Source organism: Colletotrichum paranaense (genome assembly GCF_030867605.1).
Source record: "Colletotrichum paranaense strain IMI 384185 chromosome Unknown Scaffold_14.1, whole genome shotgun sequence".
Classification (NCBI taxonomy): Eukaryota; Fungi; Ascomycota; class Sordariomycetes; order Glomerellales; family Glomerellaceae; genus Colletotrichum; species Colletotrichum paranaense.
In genome coordinates this window covers 1-23,789 of record NW_026848972.1, presented here as the reverse complement: position 1 = coordinate 23,789, position 23,789 = coordinate 1, and the positions used below count along the sequence as shown (strand labels likewise).

The window sequence follows — 23,789 nt, the reverse complement described above, 5'->3', positions numbered from 1 at the left end:
CCAGGCATTACATCCACAGTGCCTAGCTCAACCTCTGTCCCGCCACCACATCACATACAGTCACACGTAGGAAAGCAACGCAAGCTTTTGAAAGATGGGAATTACTTCTAAGCGAGTAGGTACCCCGAGTACCCACGGAGGGGAGTCTATTCTCTCAACCCTGCCCATTAAACCAAAAGGCTACATACAATACCCCGACATTTCTCATCCATCTAACCCCCTTTTTGTTTTGACGTTGACGAACGTCTTTGGCAAATCTCTCTTGTGAACGAGTCAAAACGCCAAATGATGCAGAAAAAAAAAAGACATGGACCAGTGTGATGATCCGGATATCTCTAGAGGCGACGCAATGAGGCCTCAGCAAATGCAACACTCGCGACAAACCAAACAAACAACTTCTCACGCGCATCCATACCACGTCTAGCTGTTCTTCTCCAGGGACTGGAGGTTGACCAGCTCGGCATAGCGGCCATTCTTCTTCATGAGCTCGGCGTGCGTACCTTGCTCGACAATGCGACCCTGGTCAAACACGTAGATAATGTCGGCCTTTTGAATGGTGCTGAGACGATGCGCGACGGCAATCGTTGTGCGGCCCTTGGCGGCCTTGTCGAGGGCAGCCTGGACGACGTGCTCGGACTCGGAGTCGAGGGCAGATGTGGCCTCGTCCAGCAGCAGGATCTTGGGATCACGGATGAGGGCGCGGGCAATGGCGATACGCTGCTTCTGACCTCCAGACAAAAGAGCGCCCTTGCTTCCAACAACCGTGTTGAAACCCTCGGGCATCGAGACGATAAAGTCGTAAATGTTGGCCTCGCGACAGGCAAACTCGATGGCCTCGTCGGTAACCTCTGTGTGAGCACCGAGCAGAATATTCTCCCTGATTGTGCCCTGGTACAGGGTGGGCTCCTGACTGACGAGGGCGATGAATGAGCGGTACTCGTTGACGTTGAGCGTGCTAATCTCCTTGCCGTCGACAAAGATGGCGCCGGAAAGCGGGTCGTAGAAGCGCTCGAGAAGGGCAATCGTGGTAGACTTGCCGCAGCCGGACGCTCCGACAAGTGCGACGTACTGGCCGGGGCGAATGACGAGGTTGAGTCCGCGGAGGACGGGCTGCTCGGGTCTGGTTGGGTACCGGAAGTGGACGTCGCGGAACTCGAGGGTGCCGTCGACGGCGTCGAGAGAAGCGCCCTCCTTGGACCAGGTGTCGATGGTCGGCTTGCGGTCAAAGAGAATCTTGAGCTCGTTGGCGGCCTGGTGAGCCTTGCCCATGTCGGGAGCAAACGAGAAGATGGAGCCAGCCGACTGCGCACCAAAGATGACGGCAGAGAAGCAGACGAAGAACTGGAACATGTTGTACTCTCCATTGGCGATGAGGGTACCACCGTACCAGAAACCGAGGGCAAAGGCCAGGAACATGAAGGACTGGGACGCGGCGAACAGCAAGCTTGACTTGAGGATCGAGATGAGACTGGCGCGCTGTTGGATGGCCAGGGAAGTCTGGTACTGGCGTATGACGTCGTCCTCGCGCGTGAGCGAGGCAACGGTGCGGATGGCCGAGATTGCCTCGGATGCGTAGCTCGCCGAGTTGGAATAGGCAGTCTTGGAGCGGCGCTGGAAGTGGGCGAGCATCCAGAAACGGAAGAAACCACAGCCAATGAGGATCGGGATGGTTGCAGTACAGACGAGGGCGAGCTTCCAGCCAATGGCGATGGCGAGCGCCAGTGCAGCAACCAAGGTTGTTGTGACCATGAGCAGGGTGCCGAGGGTGACGCCGCTAAGTCCGGCCAAGTGGGTGGTCTCGGTGGACAGGAAGGAGGTGAGCGCGCCGGCCGTGTTGGAGTCCTTGTCAAAAAAGGCAACGTCTTGGCGAAGCATGGTGCGGAAGGCCTGGTCACGGACGCGGTGGATGAGGCGCTCGGAGCACTTTGCAAAGGCGATTCCCTGGATGACAAAGGCAATGAACTGGACGCCGGCGAGCATCAGGTACATGGCGCTCCAAAAGTCGGAATCCTTCTTCATCTGGTGGAGGGTCTCCTGGGTGGTCTGCGGGGTGATGGGAACCGACAAGGTCATAATCTGCTTGGCGAAGAAGACGGCCTGGGTAGGGTTGCCACCACCGCAAATGATGGAGAAGACAAGACCGATGAGCATGAGCTTCCACTCCTTTTGGTTGAACGAGGCGATGAGCTTGATGAGGGTCCACAGACTGTACTTGACCTCACCGTCGTCCTTCCGGTTCTGGAGGGCAATACTGGACAGAGACTTGGAGGTTGTTGTTCGCTGCAGTTTGGCGGCCATGTTGTCTTCCGGGTCGGCAACGTAGCCCTTGTCGGAGGCGCGCGAGGCTTTGCGGATGATCTCGTCGTCTTCGGCGTCAATGGCTTCTTCCTCCTCGGCGTCCATCTCGTTGACGCGGGCAATGTTCTGGGCCGTGACGAGGTTGTAGTAGGCGCCCTGCTTGGCGAGAAGGTCGTTGTGGGTACCCTGCTCGACGATGCGGCCGCTGGACATGACGACAATGTTGTGGGCATCCTTGATGGTGGACAGACGGTGGGCAATGGTGATGGTGGTTCGGCCCTGGGAGGCGACTTCGAGAGCGGCTTGCACAACGCCCTCGGACTTGGTGTCAAGGGCAGAGGTGGCCTCGTCGAGAAGCAGAACTAGGGGGGATTAGCAAAGGGACACAGATAGGAGGTGCAGAGTCGACGTACTCTTGGGGTTGGACACGACCGCTCGCGCAATGGCGATGCGCTGCTTTTGGCCACCGGAAAGTAGGAAACCGCGCTCGCCGACGTTGGTGAGGTACCCTTCGGGGAGACCGCTAATGAAATCGTGAGCGTTTGCCATTTTCGCCGCCTCCTCGATGAGCTTCTTCTGCTCCTCCTCGGACGCGTTCTCGTGCTGGGTACCAATGAGACCGTATCGGATGTTCTGGTAGATGGTGGTCGCGAACAGAGTGGGCTCCTGGCTGACGAGCGCCATTTGCTGACGCAGCCAGCGCAGGTTAAGGGTGCTAATGTCGTGGCCGTCCAGAAACACTGATCCGCGGACGGGGTCGTAGAATCGCTCGACGAGACCGACAATGGTACTCTTGCCGGAGCCCGAGGCGCCGACTAGAGCCGTGGTCTTACCCGCAGGAATGGTCAAGCTCACGTCGTCCATGACTGTGACCTCTGGGCGAGACGGGTAGATGTGCTTAATGTTCTCGAGGCGGATTGTGCCTTCGACCTGCTCGAGCTTGGTTCCGTCGTCGCGGGAAGGGTCCAGGGGAGAGACGCGGTCAATGGTGTTGTAGATCTTGGCGGCCGCCGCAATGGCAGTGGTGAAGGCCTGGACGTTGGGGGCGACGTTTCCGAGGTTAAAGGCACCAATCATGATGGACATCATGATGATGAGAATGTTGGACAGCTTGATGCCGTCGTCGATGAGGAACTTGCTTCCCTGCCAGAACGCGAGACCGTAGTTGAGGTACAGAATGGTCATCATCAGCGCGACCATGACGCCAATGGCGGACTTGACCTTGTAGCCAAAGAACTCGGCCTTTGTGAGGTGCGCATCGTACTGTTTGGCGAGGCGGTCCTGGGTGCCAAAGGCGACGGCGTTGCGGATGGAGCTAATGACCTCGTCGGCCAGACTGCCTCCGTGGGCGTACGACTCGATGGACTGCTTGCTGTACTTGACGATAAAGGTCGAGCCGCCTCCCATGCTCAGGAGAAGGGCGACAACAGTAGACAAGAGGATCAGGGTGAGCTTCCAGTAGTGGACGAAACCAATGACAAAGGCCGAGATGAAGGTGGCGATGGCGGCAAGCGTAAGGCCGACCTTTTCCGAGATACCGTCCTGGATCAGGTTGGTGTCGGCGGTGATTCGGGTCGTCACCTCGCCGGCGCCCAATTTGTCGAAGAAACCAATGTTCTGGCGCATGCAGCTCTGGAGGTAGTGCTCGCGAATCTTTGCGCTAATGTGCTCTCCCGTGTCTAATTTTGGTCTTGCGTCAGATTTAGACTCACATCCTCCCGCCGGGGCGCAAACTTACAGATGAATCCGACCGTGGTGATGTACTGGCACACAAAAACACCAATGGCGAGGTAGACAAAGTACAAGACAAGGCTCGCCATCTCGCTGTTAAAATCGTCCTTGGACGTCGTGCCGGCAAAGTAGTTCTGGAAAGTGCCCTGCAGGTTACCAAAGATGACCGTCATGAGCGGCAGTGCGGCGCCGACCACGATGGAGGTGAAGGCGGAGAGGGAGAGGATGAGCAGGTCGTTGGTCGAAGAATACCGGTACAGGGTCATGATGCCGGCCTTGACTTCGGGAGTGAAGACCTGACGCTTGAGGATCGCGGCCTCATTGGCGGGCAGGTGCTCGTAGGGGTCATCGCTGGGGTCTTTTGGTGCGATAGCCTTGGAGTCGGCCTTTTCGAGATTGCTGGTGATGTTGGCCGTCTGGTTCTTAGGCTGGATTGATGCATCCACTTCGGTCGAGTCGCCATGGGACGATGCCCTGTCAGAGTGGCCGTTGCTGGCTGTCTTCTCAGCCACCTCTGTTGACTTTTCGCTTGCCCCGACGGGCTTCTCGTTTTCGAGAGACATGCTGGCGCCGTGGCTCCTGACAGAGCTGTGCGCAGTGTGTAGAGAAAGCTTGTTGCGCCGGTATGCGCTGTGCGCAAGCTGTTTGGGATGCGATTGTCGGGTTCCTATACGTGAAGTGTCGTCGCTCGTGTGGCTTGTATATTACGGCTTGGGTAGGTTGGTCCGACGACGAGATCCGAATCGTTCTCCCCTCGAATTACAATCAATCCTATGATATATAGACAGACCAGTGAATGGAAGGGCGGAGAAAATCGACCACGGCGAAAGCCAAGAAAGAATTCGCGGCGATCGGAGTCGGGATCGTCGTTGTCGCGCGCAGACAGGCGAAAGAGCGGGAAAACAACACCTGCAGTCGATTTGACGTGCCTCCCTCGACAATTAATAAAACAAGACGAGGACGGATGGAGAAAAGAGGCGTGTTCCCACTCGGGTTGCAGGCCAGGATAGGGATTAGTGGAATTGTCGCAAAGGCGTGGACTGGAGAATAGAAAAAAAAAAAAGTACCCAGGACCTTGGCGAGGGACGGACTGGGGTGTGCACATTTGATATAGATGGACGGCGGGCCTAGTGGTAGGACGTGACCGGGGTGGCACGCCGCAGGAGAGAAGGAGAAGGAGACGACTACTAACACAAGGAAGAAATGGGGGCAACCGGCTTGGACGAGATTCGACGGAATGCAGCCGACCCGTTCTGACCTCGCTCTTGTCAACTTCCCGACCTGTGACTAGCTCGGTTCCTTGCGTACCTCTACCATGCCCGAACCGCGCCGCCTACATGCGTGTTCATCGTCCATCTCATGTTGACTCACTGGCCCGCCGCTCATCATCAGACGAGAGACAGGAACGGGGAGGGACTTTGGTACGGATGGCTACGAGGAGGAGCACTTGTTTCGTGCGATCCCTTCCCTCTTGGGCACGCCGATATCAATGCCGGTGACAGTCATCCGGGAACGATGATGCCCGACTATCTTACTGTGGTAGATTCTATAGGGCTTTCTCACCACCTACGTTAGTTGGTGTGTACAAGGTACTCGTACTGGTATACGCAGTACTCACATTGGCCTATTCGGTCTTGCTAGCTGGGTTCGCAGGGCATCGAGTGCGAAGTGCGAGCTGTGGGACCGATGAGCAGCAGTCGCAGCACGTTGCAACGCACTGATGATTGCAGCCAAGGTTGTGATACCGCAGCTTGCGCAGTAAACCAACGCTGCACGTCGGGCCTGCCCCGGGGTTCAAGAGCCAAGAGGGACCGGAATTCAATGGTTGGCGCACACAGCTCTACCTCAGGTACGGATACGCAGTACTTCATTGTTCAGCAAACTCCACAATGCTAAGAGTTGGACACGTTGCCGGCAGGCTTCAGCTCTCTCCTTCCCCTTCTCCGCTCCTTCTTTCCTGTCTTGGTATACTTTTGCCCAGGCGGCCTTCCGCGAGATATTCTGGGGAAAGAGGCTTGGAGACGGGAGGCAAGTACAAAAGTACAAAGTACATGCATGCGCCTTAGTCATTCGCAGAAACAGGCAAGCACTGCGTCCTCTTGTGAATCGACGCTACCGTTTTGTGGACCTCCTCCTCACCTTCCAAAGTTCCTTTCTTCAGACTCGAATGACTACGATTAATCCTTCGTATCTCGCTTCATCCACGTCCCCGATACGCCTTGAGATATACGTGTAATGGACAAAAGTCAAAACTCAGCTTTCACCGGGCCCCAACGCTTCCAATCAGCAACCGATCATGTTTCGTCCGTATATCGACCGTGTCGACAAACAATCCCAGTACGCCGGTCCAGCAATCGAGAAAGAACACAGTCTCGGAGAAGCCGTGCATTGGGCTTCCGACCTGCACGTCATGTTCGGATCATCCACCGGCCAAAAACAATAGGGAGCCAGGCAGCTGCTGTCGAGGTAAGCACTGGCAAGCAGGTACATGCGACAGTGTACTTCGTACTCGTCCTAACCCGTTCTGTCTCACCGTAGTCCAAGTCAGGCCCGTGTCTCGCTACCGCCCCCGGTCGAGTCAGCCGGCGTGGTAATACCCAGCCCAGCGCCTCGCTTAGCGACCTACGCCGCTACGCTTCCCCCCGCCAGCAATACTATTCTGCGGCTTTGCCCCCCCCTCGGGTTTCTTCAGCAGTCCGAATTCCGATCCATTCTATTTCCTATCCACGGTTCCTTGACCAGCTTCCAGAAAATTACGACGTACCCATCCCTTGCGGCTGCTCTTTCAGCTTGGAGGGGTGTCGCTACGTGTTACAGCGAGTATACCCCGCCATAAGCACACACGCACCCAACGAATAATTTACCGATACAATACGGAGTATCCGTACTTTGATGACAATGGCAATCCCTCATCTTTCGCCCGTCTAACGGTGACGAGGGCATGGCGGGCCGGGTCCCTTTCCCACCTATGTCCGGACCAGTCCTGAGGCGCCGGCGATAACGTTCCCTCGGGCCCCGATCCTGTGGGTCTGCGGAGGGGAGTGCGAGCGATTCAATAGGGGGCCCAGCGGATAAACCGTAAACGGTCCTTGGCCCTGGGTCGACTATCCGCGCCGAGCTCTCTCGTTCCGGCGGCTGGACGATTACGACGCTTCGTTACTCTGTCATGGGTGCCGATGTCGTTGAAAACGAGATACGAAATGCAAGTGCTTACAATCTAAAAGGTACAGAGTTTGAACTGCGATTCGTGATGGCTGCCAGGATTGTGCTTCGGCCAATGGGTCGTCTTCCAGTGTTGTGGACGGGACGATCTGGACTTGGCCCAAAGTTCCCTGATTCTCAGGAGCGGTGTACTGCCGCGGTCACCTATGGAACAGGCCGTCTCAAACACCTGTTGGTTTAGACGAGCTGCTGGATTTCAGACTTTGAAGGGTCCCCGCAGCCCTCTCACGCGCACCCCAACAGGGGTGAGCCTTGGACAGAACGCAGATGCTGTCATTGATCGAGGTCTCATGCCAGCACAAAGGCACGCGTAACGTTTGGATACGCGGGCTCGGATATGATCGATTAGAGATGGCAATGGATTACTAGGCAAACTACCTGGACGTCTGACAATGCCAGTCGGATCGCGGAGTGCATTGTCGCCGCCGTAGCTAATGTACTAGTGATGAGGGCCTCACGCTAAACTGAATCGCGGGCGTAACACAGCTACTCTTGTCCCGTACGGCGGGTATTTTGACGCCGTTCCCCGATCGACCAGCCAGGCCGTATTTGCTCGCATTCTCTTAGCAGATGCGAGCCGTCGCTTGTTTCAACAACCCACTATCCCACGGCGGTCAGCAATCGTCGGTCTCCCGGGACGCCACAAGACACCGCCAAATTCTCCGGGCCCTACCCTGACCGGATGACTGCCAAAGACGTACCGCAACCCCGGGACGGGTCAAACATGGAGTGACAGTGACACCTGACACGTGTGCCATCTACATCTTGAGGCGCGTGGAAGCCTGGTGCAACACGACCAGTTGAGCCTCAAGCACCGCTATGACGAATTTCTCCGGTTTGCCTTGGCCGGCGCCGTCGATCATCCGCAGGTAGTCTTCCCGCTTCAAGTCCCGGGTGACGACGGGACTGTAGCCCTGACGCGCCAGGTAATCCTGCTTAACCATGCGACTGGTACGCCCATTGCCATCGGGAAACGGATGAACGAGAACAAAGTAAGCCGTCATCTGACAAGCCAAAATCAGCGGGTGCAGCGCCTTCTCTCGATGCTGCAGGTCCCGATATTGGAAGAACCTCTCCATGCAAGCCGGGACCTCTTGCAGGTACGGAAAGATTCGAAGACGATTGCTGCGTACGCTGAGAGGTAGATTACGGTACTCTCTCAGCGGGACTTTCGATCCCCATACCAAGTTGCCGCCAGCCTTTTTCGAGTCTGTTCTCCAGGTGTCATAGGCCGACTCGGAGTCTGTATTGACGACGGACACCACGGCGAGGTCTCGTACTTCAACTTCGCACAGTCCTGCTATACCAGCCTTGGCCGCCGCGTTCTCTGCGACCCATTGCGATGCGATGATGTAGTTCTGCAGCTCATGCGTGGCTGACTCGATGACGCCTGCGACTCTTGGAGCAGTCTACGCCGTCACAAGTCTGGCAAGCTCGCTGCTGGGCGTGGAGGCAAGGCAAACTTGTTCAAGACCACCACGCAGGCTTTCGAAATTGCGGATCGAGTCTTTCACTGAAAGAGTGTTGTTTTCAATCATTACGGACTGCTGGGCGCACTCGGCAACCAGGGTTTTCCCTAGGGCCCGTCACTGGCAGTCTCCCTCAGTTTCCGCTGCACATCGACGTACCCCATCTCGAGGCTGTTGCCGGGCATAAAGTAATCTTCCCATACCCGTCCGGAGCGCGCCAGCCTTTCGTACTCGATAGTGCCTTTCTGCAAGTGGGCGGCTGGTTTGAAAATCTTTCTTGAGCAGGGCAAGACGCGCCTGCTGCGTGCTGGACAGAATCCGATTAGACATCATGAGGTACTCGGCATGTTCAGCAGCTTTGCAACGCGTGGATTTTTGTACTATGTAAGTTGGCGGTGCTGATCAAGGGTGGTCCTGGTAGGTCTCATGGTGATTCATCCGGTGTGCATGTGCCTTCACAGGTCAACCTTTTCCCAAGCAATGGACGCAGAGGTGAACCTGCCTGAACATACGAACCTTGTGGCATCCGAAGCGCGCAAGGTGTTGGCATTTGACACGGGAAACCATGGGTCAGCGCTCGCAGCTCCAGAGTCTCTTGCCGATGGATCGCCGTCGTCGGTGCCGAGTTGGCGAGATCCAGGCGCCGCTCGAAGTCTATCGCACACGACCGGAGACTCTTATTTTGCTGTGGTCGGGAGTGTCTCTTGTCGGCCCCCTTGATCATGCCGTACCTAGAAACCCGTTGAAATGCGTAGAATCGGTATATGCTAGCAGAGCTGGACCAAAGTCGAATGCCCGTGTGACGAACCCCAACATCAGCCTCGGACCACGTTCAAAGAGGCGGGAAGTCCACAGGCCAAAGAAAGGCTCTGCGGAGGCGGCAGGAGGGGAAAAGGGACCAGAGCACGGTCCCCGTCCCTTTTTGACGTGCATGCCTATGTAGGAGAGGAAGAGAAAGGAAGTAACGGGCAGTGGAAATAGTCCGACCTGCATTATCTGATCTGATTTCGATCAAAGATTTCTTGCCTCGATGGACCGAGTTCAAATGCCGAGATGATTTCCATGTTCCTTAGGTCCGACTGACGCGTTCCCACCGCCGGTCGTCGTTTGACGGTACCGCCCAAGAAGACAGCCGCGATGCTTGGTAGGAATCGCATGGATCTGGGACACGACGGAAAAGACGAGCTGAACTGCGCTTGGCGCCCGAAACCGAGCCGAACGCGAGACGGTATCCATGTCGGGATCTTGGTCTGGTTCTGGCCGTTTCACTGGCGGACTGAGTGTATGGAGTACGGAGTAGCTGTGGGGAGCTCTGGGGCAGAGCGGCATTGACTCAGGTGAATCCGTAGGTTCTCCTTTTTTCTTCTTATTTTGGAACGATGCGTCTTCTACGATGATGATTATGTCTCGTAGCAAAGAGTGTACGTCCTTGATGCTGTGACTTCTGCCTTTTGGGTGGCCCTTGGAGTCTCTCTGTCCGTAGCGCGAGCTTCGTGCTGGTCTGCTCATATGGAAGTAGGTATCACTCCGTAAGGTAGTGTACACTAGAATTCAGAAGCATGTGGGGCCGTACCTTGCAGCTTAATATTCACAAGCCCAAGCGTGCCAGCCTATCACGGTGGGCAGTGGTACTGTAAAGTGAGATTAACTTCCCTTGGTCGGAGATTCGCTAGTCGCCATAATGCAAAATGAGCCTCCAAGCTCTGGTTCACAGTCTGCAAAGGTATGTAGAACCATGGACAAGCACCGACCCTGGAGGGGGGATGTGGATGGTTGTACGTAGTAGTGAACTTTGAAAGTTTGTCTCTGACTGAGTGCTGTGCTCTTGCGGCGTACCTCCAAAAGTAAGTTGTGCTAATCAATTTACCCGAAGGAGAAAAAAAAAAAGACTGTGTCACCCGTCTTGGCGATGCACAACGATGCCTGCCAAGCTTTTTCTTCTTTTTCCTTCTGCGAGATGGGGAAGCCCCGAAAAAAGAGCTCGGACGCATCAACTTGACCCGACAGCTCAGGACAGAAAAGGTGGAGAATAATTAGACTAACGTAGATTGGACACGTGATTGAGAGGCAAAAAGGTCTGTGAGAGCGCCACAATACATACTCGCCACTGCTGCGCCACCCTGTTCACCGAAAAGCACCCAATCCCATATCACCGCTGCCAGGCTCCTCACTTGGCGGTCCAGTGAGGTTCAATTGAGCCTCACTTCATACCTGTCCTTTTCGGAGATAAAACCTTGCTGCCTCATTTTATTAAAAAACTCAGACATCAATCTTCGCTCGCTTATAGCCAAACCTTCTCGTCACCAGGACCGCCGCGAAGCACTTTGCCCGACTCCCATCGCGGCGAACCACGGAACCCGCCACCACGCGGGACAAACTCGAAAGCGACGTCACATTACAAAAAGCAACAGCACCATCACCAACACTCCAAATCTCACATCACCCACAAGAAAATGCATCTCTCATACCCCTTCATCATAAGCATGGCAGGCCTCGCCGCCGCCGCCAAACCCCCCTCCAAAGACGCAATCCTCCTCTCCAAAGTCCAATCCCTCACTCTCCGCGGCGGCGGCGCAACAACAACCCACCGCCGCGTCCCCGCCGCGCCCCAGCTCAAGTGCCTCTCCCACCCGTCCCTCTGCAACCTCCACGCCATCGACGTCATGCGCTGCACCAACAACGGCGCCGGCTACGGCCCCGAAGACATCCAGTGGTCCTGCGTCGCCTCCCTGCCCGAGGAGCTCAAGCTCGGGTCCACGGACGTCGTGTGCGAAGGCTACGCCAACGCCGACGACCCCTACGTCCTCCGCGGCAGCTGCGGCGTCGGGTACCGTCTCGCTCTCACGGACAAGGGCGAGAGGCGGTACCCGAACCTGGGCAAAGGCCGTGGCGGCGGTGGCCGTGGTGGCCGTGGTGACGATGACGACGGGACGGATTGGGGAGCCTACGTCTTTGGCGTCATCTTCTTCTCCGTCTTGGCTTGGATTCTCTACTCGGCGTGCGTGGCCGGCACTCAGAATCGAAGGGCTGGTGGAACCGGTCGGCGCCGTGGAGGCGGCGGCGGCGGCGGTGGGCCCGGAGGAGGTGGCGGAGGCGGATGGAACCCCGGCTTCGATCAAGACGACGATCCTCCCCCGCCGTACCCAGGCACCAAACCATCCAGCTCAAGCAACCAGCAGGGATGGCGCCCTGGCTTCTGGACTGGCGCGGGGGCTGGCGGAGCCGCGGGCTACGGCGCGGGTTACTTCCAGGGCAGGAACAGCGCGCGGAACCAGCAAAACTACGGCTCGGGATGGGGCGGTGACATGACCAGCGGTTCCGGTTCCTATGGGGCTGGCCCGTCGAGGTCAACCAGCTCCTCCTCAAGCTCGACCCGTCACGAAAGCACTGGATTTGGGTCGACCAGCAGGAGATAGTAAACTTGAAAGTAGGCATAGAGTAATTTGAACGTCATGTGAGCCAGCTCGACTCTAGGTCTATCCTGTCCTCCACGTGGTCTCGTACATGCTCCTCTCGCCCGCCTCCTACAACTAACTAGTTTGTGATCAGCCCCAAAGGGGAGGTGGGGGACACGACATTATGTACATTTTCCGAGGTCCAGGCCGTCTTCCATACACGTAAAAGTACAACGATCCATCATTTCCAATCGCGAGCGTCTTAAAGGTATCATACCATGAAATCCCCTGCCACGGAAGCAAACTCCAAGCTGCGCAAACGTCTTTGAAGCATATCAAAATAGCAGCCGACACGTGAGCCGAGTCGGGTAGTAAGCCGCACAGGAGCGGCTAGTGGTGAACAGACATGACATCCAGCCGGTCAAAGGCCCTCGAGCAGTTGGGGCACTTGCGCATTCGGTTGCTGATCCGGTCGTCTACGCACTGGTGACAGAAAAGATGCCCGCAAGTCTTCAAGGCCGTATCTTTGAAGTTGTTGCGACACACTGTGCAGAGTGCAAAGGTCTGCATACAGTTAGCTTTCGTTCTACCTCCGGCATGAGGGTGACTCACTCTGAGCATCTCTTCTTCTTCCGACGAGTTGCTCAACGCCTTGCGTTTCCATTCGTCCTTCTCCTTTTGCATCATGTCGGCGCGGACTTTGAGGCGCTCAACGTCCGCCTCTTGGGTTGTGGTGCGCTCCCTGGCCGCAGCCATGGCGGCGTCGCGCGACTTGACCAAGGTGGTCAACTCGCCAATCTGGTTCTTGTAGGAATCGACTCGGCGCGCCGCGTCAGAACTGCTCGACTCCATCTTCTTGTGCTCTGCAGCCATTGCGGCGTTGGCCTGCTTCAGGTCCGAGAGCTGCTTCTCCAGGTTGCTAATCAGTATCCGGTTTTGCGCCTCCACCTCCTTGAGCTGCGCAACAATCTCAGAACTCTTGCGGTTCTGGCTTCGGAGCACACCAAGTTCGCGGTCTCTCATGTCCGCATCCTTCTTCACTGCAAAGTACTTTTGGTCGACCTTTTGCTTCTCGGCGAGTGCGGCCGCTGCCCGATCCTCGAGAACCGTGTACTCCATCACCTTCTTTTGTGCGAGACCCATCGATCGCTTGTACGCCTGTTGGAGAGCGGGCAACTCCTTGTTGATCGACTCGAAATCTTGCTGCAGCTTCTTGTACTTTGAAATAAGTTCATCCGCAGGCATGCTCTCCAGTTCGGGGTCGGGATCCGCCATCGGCTGGTCTTCGGGCTTCAGACGCTGCAGCTCCAATTCCAAGGATGCAATTCGGTCCTCCTGGGCACCCGTGAGCTCCTTGAGGTGCTGCAGCGCCTGCTTCTCCTCCTTTTCTCGGGTTTCCAGCATGTTGGCCTTGGCGTACCACTCGTCCCGGGCGGCGCGGATTCGTGTGAGGTCTGCGTCGCGCTCCTCAACTTGGCGCTCCAGGTCCGATGTTATCGTCTGCGCCTCGTCGTGGAGCTTGGTCCGGAAGGCCGTCCGCTCCGAGTGCAACTTTTCGGCCTCTTCTCGCAACTGCTTGTTTGTGGCCTCTAGGTGGTTGACGCGCTTGATCAAGTCTTCGTTCTGGTTCTTGAACTGCTTGAACACGTCGGTCCGGATGAAATCTTCGTCGGTGAGGCCTTCGCGTCGTGCCTTTAGCGCCGAGTTCTCCTCCTGTAGGGTCTTGATATCGGCTTGCGCAGATTCCAGCTGCTCCTTTTGCTTGTTGACGACCGCCGACGCCTCCTCAAACTTGAGCAGTGCCTCGGCAGCGTTACCGTTTGCCTCGGCGGCATCCTGTCCGTTCTCCCCTGTTGCGATTGTCGGCTTGGCGCTGGCTATGAATTGCTGCTCGAGCTTCTGAACCTGCGCGCTCTTTAATCTGTCCATGCGCTTTTCGGCCTTGAAAAAGCGAAGGCTGGCCTTGTTGAGGTCTTCCGATAGCTGCTCATTCTCTTGCTGTGCACGGTCCAACTTGACCAGATATTCCTTTTGCTGCGCAAGCAGGCTGTTGACCCGAGTCTCCAGGTCAGCAATGTTTGGCGTAATTTCTCCCCTGGCGTTTGCAATGCGATTGAGCACAGCTTCGGCTCGCTTCTTAATATCAGAGGCTGTCTCGTCAAGATGCCTTTGGAACTCGTCGTTATCTTTAAAGTGCGTGCTGGTAATGTACGGAGGGTCTGGATTGTCAGTCTCATGTCGAGGTGGATGCGACAAGGGGACTCACTTGTTGGGCCGGAGGGTGGTGTTGCAGGGTCCACGAGCTGCTCCATCTCCTCTAGAACCTAGTGAGGGGGTCAGCCATGCGACTGAGTCAAGGGATCAGTCAAACTGACCTGCTTCCACCATACTTCAATGATGCGGATATGATCCTCGCGATACACAATATTCTTTTGCAACTGCTCGACGCGTGACTCAAACTCTTGCTTTTCCCTTTTTGTTTCTAGAAGTTGCCGGTAAATGGCGCCCTTTTGGTAATTCTGAACTCATCATCAGCTCGCGCCCTCTCCATGTATTCTTTTCGCACCAGACGATGAAAAGCGTGTGGGATGGTCGGATGCGTGGACAGGGAGACGGAAAACCGTCAGGCAGCCTCGTCGCCCTCGACGGCGGATCGAAAGGCCATTCCAGGCCAGTCGATCGTAGTCCGCCAGTGTTGAGCGTGGCTGGGGGCAGTCGATGATCGAGATGTCGCGTCGCCATTGATGGCACAAGGGAATCGCGTAGGGGCCCATTGATTGTTGAGAAAACTTGATGTGTTGGGGAATACGTGTCTCGTGACACTTACCTCGATCCAGTGTTCCTCGGCGTGGTCGCCACTATCGCCCTTGGACTTGCTTCCATTGACGGATTGATGTCGCTTGCTCGGAGGAGCGAGGTCCTCGGCGGTGCTGATGGGGGGTCTCTTCCTGTCCTCCATCTTGGCCAAGGTGGACGGACGCGGAGAGGCAGTCGGGGCTGAGGTCGCTACAGGCATGAGAAAGGTAGGAGGATGCAGAGACGGTGTATGCGTCCGAGGGTCGGGCAAGGGCGATAAAATGCGCTGCGTGGGACAGCTGAACGTGCTTAGGGATTGATCCGAGCCATGCGAAGGTTGACAGAGTCGTGCTGTGCTGATTCGGCGCGGATGATGGGTGAGGAATACTTGGGGCAAGGAGGTTGAATTTTCGAGGTTGAACGCCGACGCTTCACGTTCAAATCAAGCCAGCCGGTCCACTCCCCAAACGGGACTAGTGCTGCGCTGGCCATTCATGGTCTTATCAACCAGTAAGGCGCCCCGCGCGCTGTACTGCACAGCGCACGTACCGGCTAATTGTCGGGTCCCGCATCTACTTATCAGAAGCACTTTTTCTCTGCATCCCACCCATTTCAGTCACTGTCCCGCCGCGATTGGCAAAAAGTCTGGCTCGCAAAGTGACAATCCACCAGATCCAACTTTCAACCTCAGCCCCGATCATGAGGATATTACCGCGCCGATAAAAAAAGAAAGAAAAGACTAGACACAATCGCCATCATGAGTTCCATGTTCAAGAAAAAAGCCGGCATGGCTTTCAAGCCAAAAATGCCCATGGCCCGTCCTCGAGCGCCTGGAGCAGGAGCAGCAGCACCGCAGCCATCAAGGGCCCCGTCGACGACTGCCGCCGCAATTGCGCCCACAGCAGAGAGTAGCTCGAGCGAATCTACCGAAAAAACCGCGCCGTCGACCGCCGAGAAACGAGCCGATTCGAGGGATACGCCCAGAGACGTGCCTACGAGTACCCCGCCATCGACCGAGCCGAGAACGACGAAGGCTGCCACGCCCCAGACACAACCCACGACGAGCGAGTCCTCTACAAAACCTACTTCCACGGCGGAATCAGCTGGAACAGATCAGTCCACAGAGCCGCCAACACAAACTCGTCCACGGCCACCGTCCGCGACGCCCGCTCCTGCTGCAGAGGCTATTGTCAGCGAGGCATCGACACCAGCCCAACTCCAGACCCCGCCCGCTACTGCTCCCTCGGCCGACGTGGTGCCTTCAACAGAGGACGCGGCGCAGACGGCGGCAACAGACGACACATCAAAGACTGCCGTCAAGAAGGCACCTGCCAAGCGACCTCGAAAACGAGCAACACAGACGAGCGAGACTGCCGAAGAGGGCGAAGAGGGTGCTGCGGCGCCTAAACCCAAAAGACAACGAAAGCAGCCGGCAGACGGGGAAGCCGCGCCGAAACGACCGCCTCGGCCGAGAAAAAAGATGACCACGGAAGAAGGAGAAACGGATGCCGCTACTACTGCCAACAAGCCAGCACGACCTCGACAAGCCCGCTCCGTGACGCCAGAAGATGCGGAGGACCAGGAGGCCGACCTCACCACGCTTACCATGGGCGATTTGACACGAGACTTGCGCATCGGTAAGAAGTTCAGCAGACACGACGAGCTCCTCCAGCGCCACCGCGAGAAGCAGGCAAAGTCCAGAGAGAGACTCAAGGCGAAGAGGAACGGCTCGGAGGATGTGGCTTCAGAGAGCGGGACACCGGCACCGACGAGCGACAAGGCCACGCCGGCAGCCCCTCCGCCGCCGAAACCGACCAGCATGGCCTCCACCGGGCCCCAGTTCCAAATCATTGACGGACAGATTGTGGTGGACCAAAACTCCCTCAGCCTCGATCGACACGCCATCGCCGCTGCGGCCGCCGAGGGCGAGGACATGCTTGAGATTGAAGAAAACGACTTCACGACGCTGACGACCCAGAACAGCTACCGCACGGGCTCCAAGCTCAAGGGCCCCAACGTGTGGAACGAGGAGGAGACGGAGCTGTTCTACCGCGGGTTGCGCATGTTCGGCACCGACTTCCAGATGATCAGCGGCATGTTCCCCGGCAAGAACCGGCGGCACGTCAAGATGAAGTTCAACCGCGAGGAGCGCCACCGGCCCGCGCGCATCGACGCCATCCTCGTCGGCAAGAAGGAGCTGCAGATCGACCTGGAGGAGTACAAGACGTGGACAAAGGCCGAGTACGAGCCCGTCGAGGCCATCATGGCGGCGCAGCGCGCGCAGCAGGCCGAGTTCGATGCCGAGCAGGCCAAGATCAAGGCGGCCAAGGACGCCATCAATGCCAGGAACCTCGCTTCGCTGCAGGACAAGCGCGAGGGCGGAGGGGATGCCGAAGGCGAGGATTCCACGGCGGGCGCTGCTGGCGGCGGCGGCGGTGGTGGAAGCGGCGGCGGCGCCAAACCCAAGAGGCAGCAGGCCAACGTCGGTCCTCAGATCACGGTTGACGCGGACGGCATGATTACCATTGACGAGACGAACATGGACTCCGACGCGGGACGCAAGAAGAGGGGCGCGGGCAAGACGAAGAAGAAGGCCGTGGAGTACAACATGCGCGGCGAGATTATTCACTGAGCACACGGAGGTGTACAGATCACGCACCGGGGGCCAAGGTTCATGGCATTGTGGACAGAGACGCGGACTGCTGGCTTTCCCCCGGTCCTACCAGACAGATACCCCTTTTTTTTTTTGCAATTACACCAGGGGCCCTATGGGCAATGAGGCGGCGTTTGGTATTTCAGTGATTCGTTTATTATTGCAGCGAAGGAAACTCGGGAATTAGGGCGAAAGGAACGGCTAGGGAATCGAGACATCGTCGTCTCAGAAGTACATTCCAAAAAATTCAAATCACTTTATACAATCTGAAAGAAGTACCGTGCTTGTGCCATCATTCAAGACCACCCAGGCTGCATCTGTAACCACCCATTCACGGCAAACTCAACCCCATCATCGTAAACTACGCCCACCTCCCTCACCTATCAAAATCAAAAACACCAAACCACATAAACACCCTTCTTCCTCATACCACCGCCCAAGGCGAAGGTTACTATGACAAGCACAAGGATACAGAAACAGTGCGTGCAGACGTGAAGAATCGTCAAAAGATAAAATCAAAAATTATACCTGGTACGGTTCCCGCAAAGGAGCCCCACACGGCGAGGGGCACGGCCGCGGTACTCACTCTACTGCGCGGGACAGCAGAAGTGTGTGTGTGCAATGCAGGCCCCCCTCCTCCACGACCCGGTACTCTTGATCTCCGCAAGTCGTCAGGCAGGTAAGTATACAAAAGAAACAGCAACTCACACATGGACAGGCGAGGTGTAGGCGTTCTTTTCTAGTCCCCATCTGACATGAGGCCAAATGCCAAATGTGTAGAGGCCAATCAGTCCCTTGGACTGACCCCTGGGACCAACTCACTTTGGCCTCACTCACATAATCAAATGCGCCACAGGCCGGAAGATGGCACTGAAGAGTTGAATTACCCGGTACTACCCGGCCTGGCTACCTAGGACTGACGCCACGCTCTCTCCCAAGCCAGAACAGGAACAATCCTGGTCAAACACAAGCATGAGCAGTTGTAACCGCGAGTAGCTTGCGACCTCCGTATGCGTTCAGATCATTTCACGCATGTTTTCCCCAGATTGCTTGCCTCCACGCCAGCTCTACCGAAAAAGAATTGCATCTTCTACTTCCACGCGGCCACATGCCCGCCTTGCTGATGGGGATACCGCCTTTCCGGACCAGGTATCCTGTGGTCTTTTCCTCACGTCAACGTCGTCCAGCCAACCCCGTCCGGTAATTCCTGAGCCCTGCGTTTCTGTCATAGATTGTGTCGTCATGCGGTCGTTGCGAGTCGGACTTAGTTCTGGGGCGCATCGTCGTCGTCGGGCTGATCAAAGAGGAAGTTTGCGGCGAGCTCCTCGTTCTTGTCGCAGGCAAAGTAGGCCTGGATGGCAGCGTCGCGGTCGAAGCCGAGGCGGCATAACTAAAGTAGTCAGCATCGTGATTCTCATACGATGTCAAGAAAAACCCACCCGCTCAATGGCATCGCGTTCCTCCTCGGTGACCTGAATGGCCTGCGCACCGGGGGGTAGAGGCACATCGTCGTCAACCTCCTCGCCGAGAAGCTGTAGAAACTGGTCGGGGTTGTTGGCGATGAGCTGCGCAAGCTGGGGGTTGCCGGCACCGAGCTGCTGAAGAATAGGCTCCAGCATCTGCGGCTGTTGCTGGACAACCTGGCGGAGCTGTTGGAACTGAGCGTTGTTTCTGAGAAAGTCCAGATTGCCGAAGCCACCCTGTGCGGCGGCAGCGGCAGCAGCAGCGGCGGCGGCCTGGGTGTTGCCGGCGGAGGCGCCACGTCCACCACCGCCGCCACCACCACCACGCGACTGGGCAGCGAGATCAAAGAGGTTGACGTTGCCGTCATCACCGCCGGCCGGCGCACCACCAGAAGGCTGGGCGGGGGCCGCGGCAGCGGCTTGTCGCTGTGCTTGCTCCTCCTGGACGTCTTCGGGGATGCCCTAGTCATTGTCAGCGTCCAGCGAACCAAGTCCTCGAGGTATCGGGTCTCACGCTGAGCAGGTACTCGACGGCTCTGTCGGGATTGTAAAAGGCGGCACGCATGGCGGCGTCGATCTGAGCGCGCTCGAAACCCATGGCCTCCATGTTGGCAATCACCTCCTGGCGCTGAGCGCCCATGGCCATTGAAGGGTCGTTGTTGCCGGCATCGCCACCGGTAGATCTAGCGGCCGGAGTCGGCGTAGCGGGAGCCGCGGCCGGGGCAGCAGCCTGAGCAGCGGGAGCGGGAGGAGCAGCGGGCGTGGAGGCGACACGCTGAGCAGGCGTGGCGGGGACGGCGGGCGCAGACGAGGACTCGGCGGCTGGAGCGGGCTTGGGTGCCTTGGGCTGTTGGATCGTCAGTAGGGTAGACTCGAGCAGGCGCGGGTATTGTCGTCGAAGCTACGGACCTTGTTGACCATGCAGACGACGAAGCCCTTCTCCTCAATCTTGTAGGACTCGACCGTGTCGTCGTCCTTGAGGATCTTGCCTAGTATAGCTGTCAGCCGGAGCCATCGCCTTCCTACAGGTGGCGGGGTTGCCTACCAGAGTAGATAAGCTTCTGGTCCTTGGGGTCCCATCCCTTCTCTCCAGCAATCTTCTGCTTGACAATCGAGATCTGTTTATCTCGTCAATTTTCGAGGTCGGACATCGCAAGGCAGCTGTGGAGGGTCATCTCGGAGGCGGAAGTGGGGGTGAGGACGCACAAGGTCGGTGGGCTCCACGTCAAGCGTGAACTTTTGTTGCTTCAAGTCCTGGAAAACGGCCAAAATGATCAGTATGAGCTTGAGGTTGGAGCTGTGGTGAGGCGCGCAGTGCCATCATGCCTCCGGTGGTGGTGGGGGAGGAGGCTCGGAGCTGAGCATACCTTGAATGTGACCTTCATCTTGGCTAGCTTCGGGGCAGCAAAAAGGCTGCAATCACAAGGGACAAGCTGAGGGTGCTGATTTGATGGGGGGAAATAGAGGGATAGATTGAGAGTGGTGATGGAGGATGGGTGCGCTGGGGATCGATGCGCAGTAGCAAGTGGGTGAAAGATAGAGAAACCCGTCACCTTGGTGTTTTGTTGTGTGCGCGGGAAAGACTGGTTAAGGTACAGAATTAATGGAGATGACGAAGGTAAGTGGTGACCTGAAGTCAGTGTTTGGTTGCCGCGCAGTGGGGGAAGGCGGCGGGCAGGCGGTTCTAGTTGGTTGGCTGAGGTACCTTCCACAACTCCCACGTCCTTTCTCTGCTGTCCCCGTCCATAATGGTCGGTGGTTAGTGGTCAGTGGTGGTGAATAAGCAATGGGCCCAAGTCTCGCCCGCCTCTCCACTCCAGGTCACCACCACTACCAGCCAGGCAAGAGCACCAGCAACGGCCTAGCGCATCGGTCTCTGTCTGGATCGGGTGGCTTCTCTCCTAGCCAAACTCTGTTTTTCCCCCCTACACAAGTGGCGGTGCAACTTGATCTCAAGGTGCTGCTGTGGCACTGCGTGGGTAGCCAACCGTGCTTGTGGTTTGCTTAGGCATCCAAGATGAGGTAAGAAAGACATGAGGGGAGCAACCTTTCAAAAGACCTACCTGCCCTAAGGTACCTAGGTAGTCTAGAACACCCCCAAAAAGCCATTGGGTGACAGGCACTGGGAAACATGGCACTCGAGCTTCCTGTTCGCTTTGCCTCGCGCTTCCATCCATTCGCCCATGTACGGATACCTACCCAGCAGCCAAGCCATCGGCATAGTCTGCAGAAATTTTTGGTGACAGCTACCTTACCTCACAGAAAGCGGGGTGTTGCACCAACTCTTGGGGTTCTTCGCTTCCTAGCCACGTCGACAATGGATACCGACCGTTGAAGAGCAACACACAAAGACTTGATCAAAGGTGGCCACATCCGTATGCCTAAAGCCCGTACTCTGTACGTACTCGCCTCGCATGATATCACAGGCCACTCCCTGAGCTGCACTGTCTGCCGGCTCAGATAAAGTGTCTCTCTCCCGCCTGGATACTTGCAGGAACGCCTGGGGCCATCACTGAGGTCCGTGCACAGCACGGCCGGGTCCGCAACGGGAAGGCCATGCGTAGCGGCGCGGGATCATCCATATTCCGATACGAGACGGTATCATTTCAGCAAACGTTGACCACTCATCAAAAAGACACCAAGTTTCGTTACTCGTTAAGTTGTTTTCAGCTGCTGTAGCCATCTATCCTAGCTTGTCGGCGGCTTCTCTGGCCACTCGATGTTGGATCTTTTTTTCCTACTCTGCCTCCCAGGACAACGCCGCGCTGGACAAAGAAAATAAAATCCCTCAAATATGGTATCACCGCCCGAGTTCGTACTCCCTTATTGTTGTCGAGGACAAAATAGCAATTAGACATTCATGAAGACCACGCCGGGTCAGGTTTTCTCCTTGGACACACCTCTTGTTGCCGTTGGTGCATCCCTCCTTCATCATGATTGCTCTTGCTCGGCGTCCCCGTCGATGCGGAGCTTCCGACTTTGGTACCCGTTTAGGCTCGTCCTGGCTCCGGCGGTTAGGATCCACTCCGGGATCGGGGGCGTCATCTGTCTCTCACCGAGTGTTTCGTCCTCCTCTTGGGGTGATGGGAGCTCCTCCTTTTCTTCTTTCACGGGCGGCTGGCCGTTGGGGAAAAAGTTGTCATAACTGCTGGTGCGGCTGAGGGGGCTAGGACCTCCGGGCAGACTGCCACTGCGCATGCGGCGGACGCTGTGTCGATCCGAGATGACGCGGCCGGCGTCTGGCGCCGCGGTGACAACCGTGCCGGGTGTCACCATCGGCGGCGGGTCTGGGGAGTCAGACCGGAATAGGGGGTGAATGTGGGATTCGCTGGCCGAGCCTTGCATGGTAAAGGCGGGCTCGGGACGACGCAGAGAGCACTCGCTGGCAGAAGTCTGCAGCGTAAAGGTAGGCTCAGGGTTGCGGAGGGTGCCCATGGGGCTGGGGCTGTAGCTGCGGCTCCGACGACGAGTGCGCGGAGCTTCCAGGTCCAGGTCCAACGGCGTTCCAGGGCTGGGACTGCGGCTGGTTGTAGGGCTGGCAGGGATCGTTTCCAAAAACCTGCCGGGGGGAGAGGATGTGCCCAGGACGGTCATGCGGCTCTGCATGTCGACCGAAGACGTGTCCCACGAGTCAAAGGACGAATCCTCGTTGACACTGCTCGATCGCGAGCGGTAGTGGTTCGAGTCAATCGACTCTGCCCTACGCTTCTCCCGCAGAGGGAGCAGGCGGGTTCGGGAGGAAATGGGTCGGACGACGTTGGACAACGAGGAGCGGAACGAGCTCAGTGTGTCGGTGGCGGAATGGCCGCTGCTCGACTGAGGTGGACTTTGCGAGCCCATGGAGGTGGACCGGCTCCTGCCGTCAAAGGTGGGCGAAGTACGGTGGTAGGGAACCGACTTGATGTGGACGTTGGGAGATCTCTGGGACTCCTCGTCCGAGTGCATGGAACCAGACTCGTCGCGGGCAACGAGGCGGGCCAAGACGAAGTGAATGACAATAAAGATGAGCTGACAAGCAAAGCAGAGGCCGAGAGCGACGGACGAAGCGATGAGGAAGCTCGTCTGGGTCGCACCGAGAACGGTACCCGCCAGGTCCCTCGTAGCGTTGCTAAGGCAGATCATGGTGGCGACCGACGCAGCAGTGGCCATGGTGCAGACGAGGACACTCGCACCAAACATGGCGCTGATGAAGCGCTTTGAGGAATTCCTAAACTTGGCAACCAAGTTGGTTGACAACATCCATCCCAAGAATACCAAAAGAATGCTTTCCAGAATCGAAGACAGAATCGAGGAGGTGCGCACAGGCGCCGCATCGGCGATATGAGCGGCGAGGACGACGTGGATGATGACAATCGTAATGGTGGCAATCAGAGCCAGCGCGCCGGCCGCAACGGGAAGAGCTCGCGGAAGGCCCATGATGAAGTTGGGGCTTTCAAAGCCGGGTGGGAATCGAATACGAGCGGAAAATGAAGCTGATGTTTTCCTCCGCCGCTGACACGGAGAACTGTTCGGCTGAGGCGTTGCAGATGGGTCTGCCAGAGACCGGTGGATCGGTTGTTTGTTCTCGACGGCGAACAAACGGCTTGTCAAGACTAAAGACGGATGAATCGATGAGGACTGGGCCCCGATGAGGCTGGGTTACTGGTGTGAGACGACGGCGGGTGTAAGTGACGTGTCGACGACTTGATTCCACAGAGTTTATGACTAGACGACGTGAGATTGGGACGCGGTTGACCAGCCGTGTACATGAGCACTGTTGATG

The 23,789-nt window shown here is 57.1% G+C and overlaps 8 protein-coding genes across 8 annotated transcripts; 3 read left to right on the top strand and 5 right to left on the bottom strand.

Annotated features, from left to right (window-relative positions):
- Window positions 1-420: 420 nt before the first annotated feature.
- CPAR01_13867 (ABC transporter) lies at window positions 421-4,694 on the bottom strand (the record flags this gene model as incomplete). The annotated part of the gene is made up of 3 exons (XM_060498119.1): window positions 421-2,660; window positions 2,712-3,977; window positions 4,037-4,694. Coding segments are annotated over 3 exons (4,164 nt in total), but the record flags the coding sequence as incomplete, so codon positions are not given.
- A 1,570-nt stretch (window positions 4,695-6,264) lies between these two features.
- CPAR01_13866 (uncharacterized protein) lies at window positions 6,265-6,888 on the top strand (the record flags this gene model as incomplete). The annotated part of the gene is made up of 2 exons (XM_060498118.1): window positions 6,265-6,495; window positions 6,568-6,888. The coding sequence occupies 2 exons, from the start codon at window positions 6,265-6,267 to the stop codon at window positions 6,886-6,888; spliced, it is 552 nt and encodes a 183-aa protein (XP_060342852.1).
- Window positions 6,889-8,009: 1,121 nt separating this feature from the next.
- Window positions 8,010-9,713, bottom strand: CPAR01_13865 (fic/DOC family protein; the record flags this gene model as incomplete). Its single annotated transcript, XM_060498117.1, has 4 exons — window positions 8,010-8,660; window positions 8,880-9,027; window positions 9,237-9,366; window positions 9,452-9,713. 4 exons carry the CDS (start codon window positions 9,711-9,713, stop codon window positions 8,010-8,012), a joined length of 1,191 nt encoding a protein of 396 aa, XP_060342851.1.
- Window positions 9,714-11,203: 1,490 nt separating this feature from the next.
- Window positions 11,204-12,136, top strand: CPAR01_13864 (uncharacterized protein; the record flags this gene model as incomplete). The annotated part of the gene is made up of 1 exon (XM_060498116.1): window positions 11,204-12,136. The coding sequence occupies one exon, from the start codon at window positions 11,204-11,206 to the stop codon at window positions 12,134-12,136; it is 933 nt and encodes a 310-aa protein (XP_060342850.1).
- Window positions 12,137-12,505: 369 nt separating this feature from the next.
- Window positions 12,506-15,074, bottom strand: CPAR01_13863 (BRE1 E3 ubiquitin ligase; the record flags this gene model as incomplete). The annotated part of the gene is made up of 5 exons (XM_060498115.1): window positions 12,506-12,679; window positions 12,728-14,334; window positions 14,382-14,439; window positions 14,491-14,634; window positions 14,943-15,074. 5 exons carry the CDS (start codon window positions 15,072-15,074, stop codon window positions 12,506-12,508), a joined length of 2,115 nt encoding a protein of 704 aa, XP_060342849.1.
- A 594-nt stretch (window positions 15,075-15,668) lies between these two features.
- On the top strand, window positions 15,669-17,543 carry CPAR01_13862 (myb-like DNA-binding domain-containing protein; the record flags this gene model as incomplete). Its single annotated transcript, XM_060498114.1, has 1 exon — window positions 15,669-17,543. The coding sequence occupies one exon, from the start codon at window positions 15,669-15,671 to the stop codon at window positions 17,541-17,543; it is 1,875 nt and encodes a 624-aa protein (XP_060342848.1).
- Window positions 17,544-18,828: 1,285 nt separating this feature from the next.
- On the bottom strand, window positions 18,829-20,412 carry CPAR01_13861 (UV excision repair protein Rad23; the record flags this gene model as incomplete). Its single annotated transcript, XM_060498113.1, has 7 exons — window positions 18,829-18,954; window positions 19,004-19,489; window positions 19,542-19,874; window positions 19,937-20,016; window positions 20,073-20,145; window positions 20,234-20,281; window positions 20,395-20,412. The coding sequence occupies 7 exons, from the start codon at window positions 20,410-20,412 to the stop codon at window positions 18,829-18,831; spliced, it is 1,164 nt and encodes a 387-aa protein (XP_060342847.1).
- Window positions 20,413-21,958: 1,546 nt separating this feature from the next.
- On the bottom strand, window positions 21,959-23,443 carry CPAR01_13860 (uncharacterized protein; the record flags this gene model as incomplete). Its single annotated transcript, XM_060498112.1, has 1 exon — window positions 21,959-23,443. One exon carries the CDS (start codon window positions 23,441-23,443, stop codon window positions 21,959-21,961), a length of 1,485 nt encoding a protein of 494 aa, XP_060342846.1.
- Window positions 23,444-23,789: the final 346 nt, after the last annotated feature.